The sequence below is a fragment of the Hemitrygon akajei genome, chromosome 16, assembly GCF_048418815.1.
Source record: "Hemitrygon akajei chromosome 16, sHemAka1.3, whole genome shotgun sequence".
Lineage (NCBI taxonomy): Eukaryota > Metazoa > Chordata > Chondrichthyes > Myliobatiformes > Dasyatidae > Hemitrygon > Hemitrygon akajei.
The window spans coordinates 27,217,798-27,237,445 of NC_133139.1; the positions used below are offsets into that span (position 1 = coordinate 27,217,798).

General features: G+C 43.6%; 1 protein-coding gene across 2 annotated transcripts in view; it reads right to left on the minus strand.

Moving 5' to 3' along the window:
* Nucleotides 1–5,567: 5,567 nt before the first annotated feature.
* Nucleotides 5,568–19,648, minus strand: part of LOC140739883 (F-BAR domain only protein 2-like) — an 83,096-nt gene continuing 69,015 nt past the window's right edge. For both annotated transcript variants that reach the window (XM_073068513.1, XM_073068512.1), the window contains 9 exons: nt 18,870–18,982; nt 16,979–17,099; nt 16,058–16,169; nt 14,411–14,566; nt 12,727–12,859; nt 12,055–12,248; nt 11,503–11,567; nt 10,277–10,441; nt 5,568–9,388 (listed from right to left, as the gene is read on the minus strand). In XM_073068513.1, the coding sequence (XP_072924614.1) occupies nt 9,366–9,388; nt 10,277–10,441; nt 11,503–11,567; nt 12,055–12,248; nt 12,727–12,859; nt 14,411–14,566; nt 16,058–16,169; nt 16,979–17,099; nt 18,870–18,982 (1,082 nt within the window). In that variant the 3' untranslated portion in view covers nt 5,568–9,365. The remainder of the gene's footprint in view (nt 9,389–10,276; nt 10,442–11,502; nt 11,568–12,054; nt 12,249–12,726; nt 12,860–14,410; nt 14,567–16,057; nt 16,170–16,978; nt 17,100–18,869; nt 18,983–19,648) is intronic.

The following is a 19,648-nucleotide window of genomic DNA, read 5'->3' on the forward strand; positions in this document are numbered from 1 at the left end:
ATAATTAAAACGTCGACCATGCAGAGTCATTGTCACGGAGTTACACAAGTCAGCCCAAATGTCTACTTAAGGTAGTTCCATGTCCCCGTATTTGGCCCACATCCATCTAAACTTTCCGTTCGATGTATTTGTCGAAATATCTTTTTAAACATTTTAGTAATTCTATCAGCCTCCACTATTTCATTTCAAATACCCTCATTGTGAAAAAAATGGCTCTCCAGTCCCTTTAAATTTTTTTTCCCATCTCCCCTTAAAAGTCGTCTGTAATTTTGAGAGCTGCTACAACAGGAAAATGATTGTAACCGTGCACCTTTGTCTATGGTTTTCATGATTTTATAAACGTCTACAAGGTCAACCCTCAGCCTTCTGCACTCCAGGGGGAAAAAATAAAGTCTCAGCTCACCTGTGTCTGCTAAGAGTCAATTCCCAGTCCTGGCAACATCATTATGAAATATTTTCATGCTGTCTACCTGTGCTCCCTCTTTCAGTGAACTCTGCACCTGTAACATCTGGTCCCTCTTCTATAGCACTTTCCAAGGCCGTACCATTTCCTGAGTAACTTACCAAAGGTACAAATCTCGCTATTATCTGAGTTAAATTCCATTTGCCCTTCTCTGACCCACTTCCCAAGTTGGTCACGATGCCCTTGTAAGTTTGGTTAATCCTCTTCACTATCCGCTACCCCACCCATTCTGGTGCCATTCACAAAATGTGGATAACATTGTCATCAGTATAAAAGGTGACAAACAGCAGCAGACTCTGCACCAAACTCTCGGACATATTACTGGTTACAGAGCTCCAATCTGAAAAACCCTCTGCTTCAATCATTTTAGACCTGCATGGTAGCAGGACCTTGTCAAAAACCTTGTTAAAATGAATTTTGGCCCTGTCTACAACCCTGCCCTTGTCAATGTCCTTGGTCACCTTTTCAAAAACAAATCATATCCATGAGACTTGATTTTCCACGCAAAAAGTTATGCTGACCATCTTCAATCAGCCCTTTCCAAATTCTGATGGTCCCACCACTGATGGGCTATAGATCACTGGCTTGTCTTTCTTAAATAAAGGCAGAATATTAATTACCTTCCAGTCTTCTGGCATCTCAGCCATGGCTAAGGAACATACAACTATCTCTGCCAGAATTCATGCAATTTCTTCTTAGGTTCCCACAATGATCAGTTCATGGGATTTGTCCACCTCATTATGCAATAAGATTACAAAAGAGGAACTGCTGGCAATATGGACCTTCTCCACAGCAAATACAGATGAGAAATATTCATGAAATCTAACCTGTCTCATGTGACTCCACACATAAACAGCCACATTGACCATTAAGGAGACAATTGGCTCCCTAATAACCCTTGTGCTCGAAATATGCTTGGAGAATCTCTTAGGATTGTCCTTATCTGTCAGAGCTATCCTTTTGATGTTCCTCTTGTGAACTCAAGGGATCCCAGCTGCCTATACCCATCATGAATCATTTTTTTTCTGAGAAGACCCTCAATATCCTTCATCAACTGAAGTTCTCTCTCAACAGATAAACTGGGTTGATGATCAAGTGAGGACCATCTGAGGCTAGATTCTGAGTGGGATGGAGAATTAACAAGTGATGGGCAACTGGAGGCTCAGAGTCACACCTGCAGGTGTTCTGCATGTTAGTTGCTCCATCTGTATTTAGATTCTCCGGTATAAAGGGGGCCACCTTTAACACACTAAATTAGAAGGATTGCTTGGATCCTGGATGCTGGGAAGGGGAGAGGCAAAAGGGCAGGTGTTGCATCTTCCATGGTTGCACAGGAACGTGCTGAGAGAAGAGGAGTGGCTTGTAGAAATGAAAAAATCAGACAGGGATGCATGCTGTGTAGTGGTTAATGTAGCAGTTTACAGTGCCACTGATCAGAAGATTGGGGTTCAATTTCCTGCAGAGAGTACAGGAATGGTATGTTTCTGTTAGGAAGGAAGGACGGGGATGGAAAGATAAGAGAACCTTGGATGTCCAGAGAGGTGATGGATTTAGTCGAGAAGAAAAAGGAGCAGTATGCATAGCTTCAAAAGTTCAGATCAAATGAAGCACATGAGCAGGATAAAGTAGCCAGAAAAGAACTGAAGAAATGAATTAGGAAAGCAAGGAAGGGCCATGAAAAGTCCTTGGTGAGTAGGATTAAGGTGAATCCCAAAGCATTTTATACACCAAGAGCAAGAGAATACCTTGGGAGAAGGTGGGACTCAAGGATAAAGGGGGGAAGGGAAACATTTGCTTGAATGCGGAGAATGTGAGTGAGGTACTTAATGAGTACTTTGCTTCAGTATTTACCCAGGTAAAGGATATGGAGGTCCAGATCATCAGTACTGGACATCTTAAATATGTTAAGATGGTTATAGAGGTCAAGGAGGAGAAAGTGTTGGGCTTCCTAATGAATATTAAGGTGGATAAATCCCCAGGGCTTGATGGGATTTAACCCCAGGTTATTGAAGGAGGCAAGTGACGAGATTGCTGGGACCTTGACCTCTATCTATGTGTCCTTTCTAGCCACAGATGAGGTCCCAGAGGACTGGTGAGTGGCTAATGTTGTATCTTTATTTAAGAATGGAACAAGGGAAAATCTTGAGAACTATAGATCAGTGAGTCTCACATCAGTTGTAGGGAAATAGCTGGAGAAAATTCTTTGGGATAGGATATAGGAGCATTTGGAACTAATGGCTTAATTAGGGAGAGCCAGCATGGCTTTATGCGTGGCAGTTCATGCCCCATCAATTTGACTGAGGTTTTTGACAAGGTGATGAGAAAGATTGATGAAGGGAGGGCAATGAATGTGGTCTACATGGATTTCAGTAAGGCATCTGACAAAATTCCTCATGGGAGGCTAATCCAGAAGATTGAGATACATGGGGTCTGTGGCGAATTGGCTGTTTGGATTCAGAACTGGCCTGCGCATAGAAGACAGAGGGTAGTGGTTTAAGGCACTTATTTGAGCTGGAGGTCTGTAATTAGTGGTGTTCCACACGGATATGCACTGGGACTTCTGCGATTTGTGATGTATATATGCAAATGACCTGGATGAAAATGTAGATAGGTTAGTTAGTAAGTTTGCAGATGATACCAAGATTGCTGGAGATGTGGATGGTGTAGAAGATTGGCAAAGAATACAGCACAATGTAGATTCAGTTGCAGATATGGGCAGAGAAATGGCAGATGGAGTTTAACCCAGATAAATGAGAGGTGTTGCACCACAGCAGGGCAAATGCAAGGAGACTGTACACTGCTAAGGGCAAGACCCTTAACAGTGCTGCTGAGCAGAGATCTTGGGGTGCAAGTTCATAGCTCCATGACAGTGGCTACACAGGTTAATAGGGTGGTTCAGAAATCTCATGGAATGCTTGCTTTTATTAGTCCAGGCCTTGAGTTCAAAAGTCAAGAGGGTATGCTGCAACTTTATAACACTCTGGTTAGGCCACATCTGGTGTACTGCATACAGTTTTGGATACAGCAAACTATAAGGAGGATGTTGAGGCTTTGGAGAGGGTGCAGAAGAGGTTCACCAGGATGCTGCCTGGTTTAGAGGGCATGTGCTATCATGAGAGGCTGGACAAACGTGTTGTTTTCTTTGGAGCAGCAGAGGCTGAGGGCAGAGCTGATAGAGGTTTATAAGATTATGAGGCATAGATAGAGTGGACGGGGGGGTATCTGTTTCCCAGAGGGCATGCATTGAAGGTGAGAGTGGGGGGGTGTAGGTTCAAGGGGGATGTGAGGGGTAAGTTTTTTACTCAGTGGTGGACGCCTGGAATGTGCTGTCTGGTATGGTGGTCGAAGCAAATACATTAGAGGCTTGGTAAGAGACGTTTGGATAGGCACATGGATGAAAGGAAGATGGAGGGATATGGGCATTGAGTAGGTAGGAGGGATTTGGGTGTTTTTGATTTGTTTTCTAGCTGGTTTGGCACAGCATTGTGGGCTGAATGGCCTGTTCCCATGCTGTTATATGTTCTGATTCTGCTGCAGTCTGTGAGGAGCGGTGCTCTGGTTTCCTCCCACATTCCAAGGATGTGCAGGTTCGGGTTAGTAAGCTGAGGGCATGCCATGCTGACACTAGCATATCCTCAGACCGCGTTGGTCACTGACGGAAACGATGCATTTCACTGTATGTTTCGATGTACACGTGACAAATGAAGCTAATCTTTATCTATCTTTGGAATAGTCACAAAGGTAATGGTCTGGTCAGACTTCCAAAGTGGGAGAAGAGGTGAAAATGTGTCTTTTGGTGGGATCTTATTGCAAGTTTTGGTTGCGGGCAAAACTGAAGCACATAGGAGAAATGGTGAGAGACCCAACAACTATGGTTTAAAAAAACACACACAAATACATGTCAGTGGTGCTAACAGAAAGAGAATGGAATCCTCACAGAAAGCAGAAAAAGAGCAGGTGTAGTCCACTCAAGTTCATCTCTCTCTCTCTCTCTTTCACACAATACGAAACTCTATGCTTTTTGTTGTTAATAAAGAACAGGCACTTTTGCCCACAATGTTGTGCTGAACTAATGATGCCCAATCAACTCAGATCCTTCTGCCTGCACGTGGTCCACATTCCTCCATTCTCTGCACATGCATGTGTTCATCCATGAGCCTCGAATACTTCCACATTGTATGCCTCCAGTGCTGCCCCTGGCACCACATCCCAGATATCCAGCACTCTGTGTAAAACATGCCCTGCACGCACGCCTCCTTTGAACTTGCCTTAAATGCCTACCTTCTAGTATTAGATATTTCCCTGGGCGAAAGACACTAGCTGTCTACTGCGTGGCTGTGATAAACTTAAAAATGTATATCATGTCTCTCCTTAGCCACATCCCTCCGGAGATACCAAACCTAGCTTCTGCAACCTCTTGTGATATCACCTCCTCTCTCTGATCCAGGCAGCATCGTGACAAACTTCTCCTACATCCTTCCTATAGATTATTCCTCTCCATCATGTCTAGTTGATAGCAAATATACCTCAATTTTGAAATTTGCACAACTTACTGCCCATTACATCACTGGCACTTAGAGCAGTAATGGAGGTCCTCCATTCTTGGTGGCGTTCAGGGCTTCCTTCATTGTGTCAGTAACTTCCACTCAGTTTTCACTACTGTCAGTCACTCAAGTCCTGGGTGGAGACTCAGGAATACCGTCACACTCAGATGTAGAAGGATTCTTCATTGCTGTTTCCATAATAATTTTGTTTCAGCAGTCAGGGTTGTTAGCCTTGAGCTGAACCCTTGAACCTGGAGGACCGGTGGACCACTCTTAGTCTGGCCTCCACCCTTTGACCTGTTTGGCATCAGTGATCCAATTAAGAGCCAAACCACAGTCCCGCAAGTCTGACATAGCTCTCTGGGTCATTGAGGAATGCAAGCCTCCAAACCAAAGGACAAGGTTGTGGTCCACTTGGTGGGAATTTGCATGTGGACTAGACAAAATAGATCCAATGGGCTGAATGGCCTATTGGGTCTATACAAAGTCCTTGATGCTTCATTGGGTCTCTCTCCTTAGCTCTCCCATCCCCTCCGTAGAAGACAAAACAGTTTCAGAAGTTGGTTTGGAGTCATTTTTATTGCTTGGTTCAGTGTACAATGCGAATGTCACCTCAGAATAGCAAACACCATCAACATTCAGGTAAATACAAATCAATGAACAGACCTCTTGAGCTCCTTCAGCATCTCAAATTTAGAGCCCTTGACCCATCCGGAACTCTCGGGCCTCTGGCAGGTGTCATAGTGTTAGAAGCAAGAAGAAAAACAAATGCAACCAAGTAAAGGCTCATTCTGAAAAAGAATCCCTAGCTAATCTATGTATATGTACAGTTCATAATATCATCAATAATATCTAAGTTTCCAGACTATCTGATACAGTCAGTCAAGGGGAAACTTACTTAACACTATGGATTCCCTGGATACATTCACAATGTTTTCTCAGATTTTCAAGTTTTTGATGAGATCTTAGAAAGTTAATTTTACTTTTCTTCCATGGTGTAAGTTGGAAAGAAAACACTTTGAATAAAATTACCTTTTTAAGATCAAAGTGCTTGATAGTAAAGGACAAGGAGAGTGGGGGTGCAGAAGTTTGTTACACCTGTTTAGAAAGTGGACACCTCCCAAGCATGGCACCAAATGATCCTTCATTTCGCTCACTAACCCCATTTAGTCAGCTCCTGGACTATGGCTGGGATTAATCTGTAGAGTGGTATTGTATTGTAGCACATCCCGACCCATTTGGTATAATTTTATCCAATTATAATTGCAATTTTTTGAACTTTCTGGAGCAGGCAATGATTGGAAAAGGTGAGACATTGGCAATTAAATCAGACCTTCAAGATCCCCATTGTACAGTCAGCACGAGGCTAAAATCTCAATTGAGTAAAACATCCCAAATTATCCAATTATGCAAATCTCTCCTCTTACTCACTAGGCATCAGGGAAACATGCGGGAGCATGCTTAAAGTGTACGTGTTTGTATAACTATTCTCAAACAAGTGCTTTACACACAACACAACAAAATCCAAAAAACAGTGCAACAAAGCCCAACCAGCAACTCCCTCCTGGGTGGTTCTAGTGATTTCAGACAAGAACATAGTGCAAAAAAATTTATACATTCTTCATGCCTACTGAGCATTGACAATCTCTGGGACAGTAGCTCATAACTGCTACCGAGAGAAGTGACAAGGACAATGAAATATAAAACTTTTCTCCCTCCTTTCGAACGTCATAAATTAGGAAGTCCACTGGCCAAAAAATGGAGAATGTGATCGGATAAGCAAAAAAAAACATTTTGTTTTCGAATTAGCTAGGTGGGGGCGTCTCTGGAGAATGGATCAATGCAAGGAATGTGAAAACAATGTGGTCCCAGATTGGAGATCATAACTCAGTTTAAATAATAACAGCACAAAACATATGTCAAATAAAAATAAAGCACCCAATCGTTATAGTGGTCAGAGTAGGAACTTAGAGATAAAATCCAGGATCATCTCAAATCATTGTTTAATAGGAAAGGAGGAGAGCAGCGGGAACATCGCCCTCCAGGCCCAGAACAAATCGGCAACAGTCGTTCTGGAGAGAGGTGGGCACCTCCAGTTCTAAGCAAGGACAGTGGGAGACCACTTAGTCTGGAAGAGACCAAGTTTCCACTGAACTGTTAGAGGCCTAGTGACAGAGTTCAGGCCAATGATACAGCAGGCTTTGGCCCACACCACCCAAACAGCCTCTGTTAATGTCCACAGTAGCCAATGTCTCAGATAGCTCTGGAAGTTTAATCCACATGAATGCTATATACAGTATAAGCAAAAAAAAAGAATATATCTCTTTAATTATCTCACAGACAAATATTGCAATTGAGACACAAAATGGGAGAAGTAGACTGCCATTCAGGCCATGAAGAGCCAGTTTAACATCTGATTGGCTGCGAGGAAGCGGGGAAATGTTCTGTGGAGCAACGGTGGGAAGCAAGTGTAGAAGGCACCATGAGGAAAGCTGCCCCTGTAGTTGGGCAGCTTTAGCACCAGCACAGACCTCAGTCTGGGAGAAACGTTCCTGAGCGTTGGGAGTCAGGATTGTTTTATTTCCTGACTTCCCACCCCTGCCTCAATGAATCCCAATCGCCCTTCAAGCTTAATTTCTATCTGCCCCATAGCTGGAGCCATTTAGTTTAACTATCAGCCAGAACTCTTTCCTTTTCTTACTGAAGGAACCTCAAAAGTAATCCTAATAACAAATACGGGACACCTCTAGGAACAGTTAGAATTATTCATCTTACATAAAGCACCAAATCTGCAAGTCAGAGTCAGAATCTTCTAAACGCTTCCCATTCACAGTGAGCAGATAGAGAGAGCAGTTCAGAACACAGCCAGGAGACAGTTCAGTAAAATAAATTTCATCTAGTGCCAGCCCTCGTCCATGGTGTGACTATCACTGAGGGCACAGGACCCCACAATGCTGTCTGTGGGGTGTGAGTCTGCTCCTCTTCCTAGGATGCCAGCCCTCACTATGGTATAGATATAAACTCACTGATTTGGCCCAAGACCATCTATTTATTATGCATAAGCTGAAGCAATGAATTGCAGGTGGGGTCTTCAACCAACAGGAGGCGTCACATCCCCTCTAAACATCTCTCCAAAAAAAGCAGAAATCCACTTACTGTGGCTGTGGGTAAGGACTAATTAGAGAATTCTTATTGAAGCTGGACAGACCAGGGACTTTCGAGTGTGTTTGTAGAATTTCTTGCTGCCCAGCACCGGCACACAAATTACCTAGAGACTACCTGAATTCCAGTTAGCACCAGCCTTGCCAATTTTAAACTCCCATTGTGTGGGCACCACAATTCAATGCTAAAACATCACGCTGATTAAAACCTAGCAAACACTGCCAATAAGACTGCAGTTCAGATACAATCGGACTCCGTCCTGACAAACTAAACTTTCTGTGGTCAATGATTCTGTAAAGAATAAAGATGTCAGCTTTCCAGGTGTCCTGGAATCTCCCGTCATTAAAAATTAAAATTAAATGTCCCACATAACCAACATCCAGTTAAAGATCCAGAATTCTCAAAATAAAACATATGAAACGTGAAAACTTATCACGGGAGTTTGTTGGTAGTTTCAGATATTGTAATTCAGTGTTTGAAAATATTACGCTAGCACCCTTTGTCCTCTAACTCTGAAGTCAAAGAGTTTGGAATCCTTCAAGTCGTTATTCAGGTGGAATGAACTCTCCCTGGGAACATGAGAACACAGGTGGCAGGGAGTGAAAGGGGTCTCTCATTCACTTCAGAACAGGCTGGTATCATGATCGGCAGCATGGTTTGCACCACAAAGCATTCAGCTCCAGACTACTGATGAAATAAACCAAATCCCCGATATTCCATTGTGCTCCAGTAAAAGAAATGCAGGGACTCTCCCAACTGTAGAATCCAGCGTACTCAGCAACGGGTTATTTCAGAGTCTGGGTGACAGCAGGGGAGAGAAGAGCGAGTAGGGGGAAAGGTTGAAAATTATGTTCAGACAGTGAATCTGAGCATTTCTTGATTCTGTCTCATAGCGTTTGCCAGTTTTCTGGGGCAAGAGTTTGAGACCAATGGATGAGCAACTTTAAATACAATCACAAAAATTCAAAGTCTTGGGGAAGCATGATGAAATTTTGTTCAGCATTTTCCTGGAATGGAGATACCTTCTGAGATAAAGATTGGAGAATTGGTAATGAAGTCATGGAGTCCACTGGCCGATGAGTGAAATTCCTGACCACTGGAAACTGTAGAGTCTCTCAAACAGATCCTGCACACCACTCCCAGACGGACACACGGTGTATCTACACATGGGTACGTGACCAGTGAAGAACGCTGCACTAGCACCCTGCAAAGTATTTGCCTAGAGAGGAAGATAAATCAGAACATAAATTATAGTTGCAAGAACGGTGATACCTGGTGGTACACATGGATGAAAATGGCAGGGCAGGTTGTGTAACGCGGCTAAGACAGACATGCCGGAACTTCAGCTTTATAGGGACAAAAGGGTGTAAGAGCAACAAAGTTGTGAGTTGGTCACAGCTGGAATAATGTGTCCACTTCTGAGTGTCACACTGTAGAAAAGACATGAAGGCTTCGGAAAGGGTGGAAAAAAGTTATAAAAATGGTTTTAATAATTTTAATTATACTGATAAACTGGAGAAGCTGGGGTTACTTTCCTAGGAACAGAAGAGGTATGAAAGGAGCTGATGGAGGTCATTTAAAATCAAGAAGTGTCCAGACAGCTGATAGAGACTGTTCACATTGGTGAAAGGGCCAAAAACCTGAGAACACAATGACGATTGGCAAGAGAACAAGGACTATCGTGAGGAAATGTCCTTGTTAAAAACCAACACAGGGAACAGTAGTCTGGGGTAATTGTGAATGTTTATTCAATTTGTCGTGTTGAAAAGTAAGCTGGATACGTAGATGAAAGAAAAGAATTTGCAAGGTGCTATGGAAAAGACATTGGAATGCATCTATCTGGATTGTTTACACAGAGTCGGTATGGACTTAACAGACTGAATGGCCTCTTCCTACACTATAACCATTCTGTGAACATCTTGTGACAAGGTACAGTGAAGGAATGGAGATTTACTGAATTTCCAATGACTGACATCAGCGTAGGGTCTTGACAGGAGACATTGTAGGTGAGACCTCATCCCTCACTTGAGACAGAGTAGAGATCTAGATTTATAGCTCTCAGCCACACAGATAATGCTTCAGTTCCTCAGACTGAATATCTGCTTACCTGTAACTAGCTTCTTCTTGACCAGCGAGAGTCTGTACCCGTTGCCCACAAGACGGATATCAGCACCCGACATGGTGCTGCCCTCGCTCGTAAACTGCAGTGCCAAGGGCGAGGGTTTGTTTGGACCGTCAGAGACCTCCCAGCTGGCACACAGTGAGCCTTTTCCTGCAGAAGCCCAACAGAGCGGCAAGTCAGACAGTGACAGAGCCACGTGGCCAAAGTCTCACGCTGGATGTGGAGAGCCTTCCCTCCAGTGGATCTGCCTACACGTCCTACCACCCTGGGAAAGCAGGCAACAAAATCAGGGACCCCTCCCATCTGGGTCATGACCTTTTCATCTCTTTTCTCCACCAGTAACAGCCCCCCCACCGCACCTCATCTGGCAGAATATACAGAAACTTTAACATACATACCACCAGTCTCAGAGAGACCAGACTCTTGAACAGACCTTTTATATGAAGATGAACTTTTGATTTCTCAATCTACCTCATCATGGCTTTGTCACTGTAATATTACATTCAGTATTCTGCTTATTTTTCCTTTTGTACGACATATGTATTTGTGTATTGTATGATCTGTCTGAATGGCCCACAGGCAAAAGCTTTTCATTGTATCTCAGTACATGTGACAAAAATAGAACAGTTACCAATTACCAGAAGGAATTGAATCTGTTAGAAGTATTCAGCAGGCTGAACAGCAGAAATGGAGAAGCTACTAAAACCTGTTCCTCTTTCTTCTCAGGTGCTCCCTGTCCTTGAGTATTTCTGGCATTTTCTCTTTATATTTTGGGGTTAGTCTCCAGAAGGATTCAGGACCTGATCAAGGTGGATAGCCCTGATCTCTGAATTGCCCCACGTAAATGGAATTGCTGGATTCACCCAAAGTCCCTTTGAGTTCTGATCGCAGGTTCAATCCACCAACTCTGCAATGGAGGTGTGCGCTGTAGGAAGACTGTTGTTTTCAAACAAAAGACAAGAAACAGGAGCAGGAGGAGGCCATTCTGCCCCTTTCACCTGTTCCAATAACATCTTTGTTGATCTGTCACCTTGGAAACACATTTCAGTGTTAACTCATGTTCCTGAATTCTTGTAATGTTCCAAAACCATCTCTCTCTTTGCCATATTTTAACCCCTCCCATATATCCCTAGGAAAGGAACAAGGCAGAGGTTTTAATACACAGTCCCAAACCAATATGGTTTTTCCTCCCAAGTTGCAAGGTCTGTTACCTTCAGTTTCAGACAGGGCATTGATATCTGGAAGCTTCCATCGAAGTCGCTTCTGTTTTGAATTCCTTCAAAAAGAAAAGCAGGATGTCAACTTATGAAGACCCACGGGGTTAAAAGCTCTATCACTGGAACCGTGCCTTCAAATAGCGGAGCCCCAAGCTCTTGCATTCTGTCCCATACCTCTTCAACCCTACCTTTAAAATACTCGTTAAAACTCACTCCTACAACAAACCTTCAATTGTGTAATCTGATGCTACTTTAGATGGTTACAACGTCAAGGTTTGTTAGTTAATTGTTGGTGAAGCTTCACTCGCTGTAGGTATTGTGTAACTGGATGTCAGTGTTTGTGGTGAAGTCCTCATAGTTGCAAGAGTTGCATTGCTATCTGTAGGTGGGATTAGTGGAGGGCAAGCACAGATTAAATGCCCTCAGAGGGGGAAGCTAAAGGAGTGAGGGGCTTGATCTGCTTCTCAAACAGCACAGGTATATGCACTACCAAAAGCAACAGCCACTGAGGTCCCACCCGAAGAGTTGTTGATCTGGGGCCCTCACCAGGCAGCAGGGGGATGGGACTGGATATTTCGGATCGTTCCTTCCAGCGGCATCAGAGCGTGCAAGTTGCTCAGCCCCAAGGCTGTGCTCTCCCCGGCGTATTCGTAATCCATCACGACCTCCGTGCGAGCGGGCTCGCACTTCCAACGAGCGGCAACCCTCAGGGGGACGGCTGGGCAGTCGGCTGCCGAAACCTGTGGGGCGTGCACGAGGAGGGCATCACTGAGAGGTAAACCAAGACCACAACCCTCCCAATCGCTGTGGCATCCATCACGTTAATACCGATTCCCCACACCGTCCCCCACTTTCACTCCGCTCCTCATCCCTCTCTCCCCCACTCACGATTCTATCTCCCCTTGACCTTTCCTGTCTCCTCTAACCTTCTAAACTGTCCCTCCCTCCAACAACTCTTCTTCCTCCTATCCCCTCTTCCTTCCCCCAATTACCATAGCCCTTCTTTGTCAATGACATCCTCATGGAAGTAAAAATTTATTGGACATGACTAAGATGATGGTGTGCCCATAATTACCGTCCCTCAAGCCTGCTAAACCATTCTATTTGAACAGGACTGCCTTGTGCTTCAGGAAGGCTGCTTATTACATGTGTGATTGTTTTGAAACATTGGATGATGTTCCAACGGATGTTGCTGCAGTACTTTTTCTTTCTCTGTACCTGGTACTTGAGGAGACTAATGTTGTAGTAGGAAGCGTTTGGGTTCTCCGAGGCCTGTTTCTGTAGCTGCACTGTGAGGGCAGGCATGTTCAACCAGAAATCTTTCACGTAAGAGTCACTCTGCGAGAGATCACTGCACAGAGACAAGAATCAGACTGCAGACAAGATGGAACAGAGACCACTACCTTACAGGAGACCCCCATCATTGCCGAAATTAAGCCACCAATCTTCCCTGCTGTGAACTCTTGACACCTCATTATGCTGTTTCCATTCCTCACTGAGTAAAGCACTTCCTCATCTCCAATACAGCAAGCCCTAGTGATAGATCTGCCTGCCGTATCTGAGGATACCCTCTCCCCAATATTCAAAGTGGATTCTATCTTGTCCTCTTTGTTTCCTGCAGAATACATTCTGACTTATTTGCAGGAAGAGGCACTTTAGCTCCTCAAGCTCATTTTAAATTAATTTGTAGAATGGATCCTCTACTGCTGAATTCCGAGCAGCGACATTTCCTCTACCAGCTCAACGTCCAACATAAATCCTAAAAATTCTATTTTAATTGTCCCTTTCAGGAATAATATTGGACGTTGAGACTTTTAATCCTAAAAGAGTCAATTGACCCACGCCCCCAGCCACAATAAACTTTGGGACATGTTTTAGATTTCCACTGCCTTTTGGTTAAAGAAATAGCCTCTATCATCAACTCCAAAAGTCCTGACTCAAATTATAAATTCCACCGGTTTGCTCCGGATTGCTCCTTAAAGTCTTCCAATTCAAGGGAAGGGAGCCAGGTCTGCGCAATGCACTCTAAATTTTACCATTTTATTGTTGTTCTGATAAACCTGCACTGTACACCTTTGAGCTCATTCTCGTCACCCCAAAATGTGGAGGACAGAACTGCATGTCAGTGCTCTCAGAGGCGTCCATTCAGAGCTCTGTGTGACTGTTAAAAGTTCCTCTTCCTGCCATTCAAAGCCCTTGAGATAAGGCCAACATTTCAGATTCCCTTTCGATTGAAACAGACTTTTTGGCTCAAGCAGTCCGTTACTGTTCATTGTTCAGTCTCCCTTGCACCATATCACCGATTCTCTCCATTCCTTTCCCTTTCATGTGATTATCCAGTTTTCCCTTAAAATACTGCATTGCTTTTCATCTTAACAGTTCCCTGTGAAAATGTGTTTCGTGCTCTCACCATTTTCTAGAGAAAGAAATTTCTTTTAAAATCGCTGATTTTAATGAATTCACTAGATTACTGGTTCTAGTTCTATCAACAAAAAATATCTATTCTATCAAAATGTTTCAGACTTAGAAAGCTCTATCAAGATGAAACCTCAGCATTCCCTCTTCTACAGAAAAGATCTTCAGGCCATTCACTCCCTCCTGAAACTAGTATCAAAATTACAATTTCTTCATGATAATCAACATTGCGATTTCTATAAACTTGTCTTGGTATAACATCGTTCTATTATATGGAGACAATACCTGTGTACAGTGTCTAAGTCTAACCACATTTATTGCAGGTCATTACTTTTTAGGATGTTGTAAACTTGGATACCCAAATCTCCACCACAGTTCCAAGTTTCATGAGCTATACCTCTGCCGGCTTGGACAGCTTTAGCGTTTACAAAGATGAAGTTTATAGGGCTGCAGTCATGAATCCAATCAACCTGCCCCCAGTTCTCACCTGTACAGAAGCTGGATGTGGGGCAGAAACTGGCTGATCCGGTTGGCATTCAAAAGCCTGAAGCTGATGACAGCAGGGGATGGATTCCCACTGAAAATCCGCACTATTCCGGCGGGAAAGGACATGGTGACATCTCCGGTCAACTTTACGATAACACTGTGGAAGACAGCAACGTCAACAATCCCACCAGAGAACGCACAGAGTCAAACAATTGCACTTGGTTCTGAAGTTCAGGAGATGGAAAGGATTTACTCTCTAGACTTCTCCAGCTTCAACTCCGCTCCCCAAATCCAAACCCTTCATTTTGTTATCAGCAGGCTCAACTAACATTTAATAATTGGCAGTTTATTTAAAACTCTGTCTCGATTCACGTTGAGCTTGTTCCCTCATCAACCGTTAACTTTGTCCTGTAAAATTCTTAAAATTCTCACCCTTCCTTCTGGATCTATGGTACCTGTATCCTTACTTTCTCATCAAACCCGCCAGCCCTTCAGCACTTCATCTCTCAGCTCCTCTAATACTAGACTGCCATCGCTCTAATCACTGGCCTGCTTACTGCTGCCTGCCCTCACCTCTAAAATGCCCCCAGTAAACACATTCCTCTGTACTTTTTTCCTCCATTAAAATTGTCCTTTCTGACTTTGATTACAAATAAGAGAAAATCTGCAGATACTGGAAATCCAAGCAACAAACAAGAAAAGCTAAAGGAACTCAGCAGGACAGGTAGCATCTATGGAAAAGAATACAGTCGATGTTTCGAGCCAAGACCCTTTGGACGATGATTAAGTGATCAAATGCTTTTCTTTCATTGCTTTCCTGTGAAGCACTTTAGGATACTTTATTTTTGGTTGTATCAAAGTTATTGAGATTGTAGCCCCATCAATAGGTCCCTCCATAACAGGCTACGGTACATCCCTGTCTTTGTGTCTGGTGTCTACCTCTATGCCTCTGCTAGACATGAAAGAAGCAACCTTAAGATAAAATTAGCTTTATTTGTCACATGAACTTCAAAGTATAGAGTGAAATACATTGCTTGCGTCAGTGATCGCAGCCAGGATGTGTTGGGGTAGCTCGCATGTCACCAAGCTTCCAACGCCAACATATCATGCCCACAACTTACTGACCCCAACCTGTACATTTTATTGGAAATGTTGGGGGAAAACTGGAGAAATCCATGCAGTCATGGGAAGAATGTACAAACTCCTTACAGACAGCAGCGGGAATTGAACCCTGATCTTCCGAACGCTGGCACTGTAACGCCTGATGCTAACTCCATGCTGTACACGTACGTTCTTCTAAAACGTCACCCCCCCCCCCCCACACTGCAAAGGATATAGTCATAGAATTTACTCATATCTTTTACATCCACCTAGACAAAAATGTCAGTTTAATAGCTTTTCCTAAAGATAGCACCTCTGACAAGACAGGACCCTTTTAGTATCAGTGCTGAAAGTGTAGGCCCAGATTGGGGCCCAAGCCTTTCAATGAAGGCTTAGATTCAGAATCCCAGCAAGAGCACCATCCACTGACACACAGCTAAGAAGTAATTATTGGTTTTAAAGAAAAATAAAGCCCTTACTAGACTAAACTCAAGCAAGTCCTCGGTCCCAGTGACCTCAAGCAGTCTTTGCTTGTACCGACACTTACTTTGTGAAGTCTCCACCCTTGAAATAAGCATCAATACATTCTGTAAAGGCAGCTGCAACTGGCAGAGCATCCTGGCAGCCGAACGTCACTGGGCTGGGTCCTCGGGAGATGCCTAAACAGCGAAGGTAAAACAAAGGGGTCATCTTCAAGCCAAAAAACAATGCACAAAGAATTCTAAAGCCATCATCAATCATACAAACTACCAAACGTTTCACAATTAAACCTTTTGCAGGCACGGCCACACAGTGACATTCCCATCTATCATCCAGTTAAACAGCCCTCGACCTTCCTTTCTGCTGCGTGCTGTACAATTATGGATCTGCAATGGCATTTATCGGTGCTTGGTGATACCAATTCTGGATGGTTCAGTCGCTGCTTTCTTCCCAAAACAGTGACAGAATTTCTCAGGATGATCAGCAATAAATTTCCTTCCTTTTGGTCAGAAGTTGGAGGTAACAAAAGCAACAGATCATTGTTTTCCCCATCTAATAAATACAGTAAAAACAGTAAAAGAAATATCTAGTAATTCCCTGACATTTTTCATGATCTTAAGATTCCCCTGTTGTTTTTACAGTCCCTGAAATCTGTTTGCGATGTAGGAAGTGAGACATCCAATTCACAGGCAGTAAGCTCCTGATAACGTAAACTGTGCCTCAATGAGATTATCTATTTCAGTGGCATACACAGAGGTAGAAACATTAAATGGCAAGACATTGGCAGAATTCCCTTCCCCAGACTGGTGGCATTGGAAAGTTGTTTGACATCTCATGGGAAAGACAGCACCCTTAGGAGTACATGCAGTGTCAGCAACCTGACCCTCAGCTGGGTGCGCTGAGCCCAGTGGGTCAGAGCTCCCAAGCTTCAATATCATGGTGCTTTCCCAATTGAATTTTCTGACAGCGACAAACCAGGGACACGCACCCGAGGCAGGCGTAGCAGCTCGACTTCGGGAGGTATGTGTTGTTGTTGCTTCGTCAACCAAGCTTGAGACAGCTGCTGAAGGGCTCTGGGGTGTCGTCGTCAAAGGACTGATGCACCTAGACTGTAGAATACAAGACATCAATGGGTAAATCTCCCATCCCAGCACTTCTCAGAATGAATTTGCACATGAAGGTTTCCAAAATACAAGGTGAACGAATATGCATTTCTATAGCAACTCTCACATGATAATGACATCCTAAAGTGCCTTTCAGCCAATGACAAAATGCATCTCCATCTGGTATGGGAGCAGCTGAGCATCAGACCGGAAGTCCCTATAAAGGTCTGTGAGATCGGCTGAGAGGATCACAGGGGTCTCCCTACCATCCACTGGGCACATTTACCAGGTCCCTTAGTATTATTAAGGATCCCACCCATCCATCCAACATCCTCTTTTGACTTTCTACCATCAGACAGGAGACTCTGATGCATAAGAACAAGAATGGTCAGGATAGGAAACACTTTCTTCCCTCAGGCCATTAGGCTTCTGAACTCCCTGCCATACCACATTCAAAGTGTCACCGGTTAATCTGTTCTGTACCTGACAATATTTAATTTATGCACTTTAGTTTTTGTAAGTGATTAATTTGTAGACTTTATCCTTACTTCCATAAATTATTGTGTGTAATGTGTACTACCGCGCTTTACACCCTTGTTTGGAGAAACATTGTCTCGCTTGACGGTATACATGTAATAGTTAAATGACAATAAACTTGACTTGAAGTAACTTTGAGGTGTAGTAACTGTAAGAAATGAGTTAGCCAACTTGTTGACAGCTCTTGCAAACAACAAAGTGATGATGGTCCAATAACTGTGAGTTTAATCCAGGGTCTGGAGCCCTAGTGAAAACTCCACAGTCTAATTCAAGGTAGTGCATTTGGATCTGTGAAACCAAGCGACAAGGGCAGAATGATGGTTTAGCAGTTACACATCGCTTTACACCATGAGTGATTACCGATCGGGGTTCAACTCATGCCACTGCCTGTAAGAAATTTGTACGATCTCCCCACGATTGCGCAGGTTTCCTCCAGGTGCTCCAGTTTCCTCCCATATTCCACCTCTCTGTTTTTGTTGAAGTTTGCAAAGAGGAAGAATTTCAGGATGTATTTTGTATACATTTCTCTGACATTAAATTATTGAAACTATTGAAAACGTACGGTTAAGATTAATGAGTTGTGGGCATGCTATATTGGCATTAAAGCATGGCAACACTTACAATCCTCACTGATTTGATTTGACACAAGTGACACTTTTCATTGGGTGCTTGGTGTTGATGTGACAAATAAAGCTAATCTCTCTCAAGTTAAAACATCACTTTACATGATTCTCTACCTGGTACCAACTAGACTGAAAGTCAAAATAACTAGAAATGGATTCTTTCCTCGGAAGTGGGAACTGATAGGGTGGAGGGTGGGAAAAAAGTGAAAATGAGGGTCTAGTGAAGTGGCAAATAAGGGATTGAGATTCACTGATTAAGCAGGAAACTTTTATTCATCCTAACAATTCTTGACACGTCCAAAAAGTATATTTATACAGGCAGAACACACAGAGCACTGGAGAACCTCGGCAGGTTGGGCAGCATTCATGGAGGGAAATGGACAGTCGAGTTGAAACAGTTTGAGAAGTCACAGTAGATATTTCCTGTGATAGGACCTTGATGGTCATTGGCCGTGCTGTGGTGTCTCGTCAGTATAGAAATGTCTGCAGGTAAATGTTCAACAGGATTTACTCATCCTGTTGGGAAGGCACACTGCGAGGATGGTTACCATGAAAAGGAAGAGGTTCTCTGCTTGGAGCTGTGTTTTTTGAACTAAACGGCAGGATTATTACATACCGCGTCTGTGGTGTCCAGCTGGAGGGGGAGAAGTTTCTTTCTTGAGTGGCGGCGAGGCAGAGGTACCAGAGCTACTTTCCCCACTGAGGCGTCAGCTTGAACACTCGGCAGGCCTGAGGACACGATGAGACACATCAGCACCACACCGGGTCCCACACCACCAGCTACTTCCCGTCAATTGTCGAACCAACCAGCACAACCCCAATCATGACAGTTCAGCAACCCCACGGCTTCTAAATGATACTATAACGGGCTTTTTTCATTCTACTTGTGTTCTTTCTTGTAAGGACTTCAATCATTTATGTTTAATTTATTTTTCTCTTGTGAATGCTGCTTATATGATGCCTGCCATCAAGGACATTTAGACTGAAAGGAGTCAGCAAAAGGTCAGCAATATCATGAGTGACCCCCCCCCCCCCCCCACCCACCGACCCTGCTCATGGACTGTCTGTCCCAGTCCCATCAGGGAAGAGGTTTTGCAGCATCCACACCAGGATCACTAGACTGAAACACAGTTACTTCCCCCCAAGCCATCAGGCTGATCTACCCCTCCACCCATTAACCCACCCCTCCATCACTACACACACACCTAGCGTCATTTCATGCACGTACAATCAGCCTGTGTATAGATGGCCACACTTGGTCACTTGTACATTGGGTTTTGCAGTATCGCTTTAATATTTATATTTATTGTGTTCTGTTTTTAAACTCTACCCTTTATGCTTATTACGTTTTGTTATTCTGGATCGGACCCGGAGTAACGACCATTTCATTCTCCT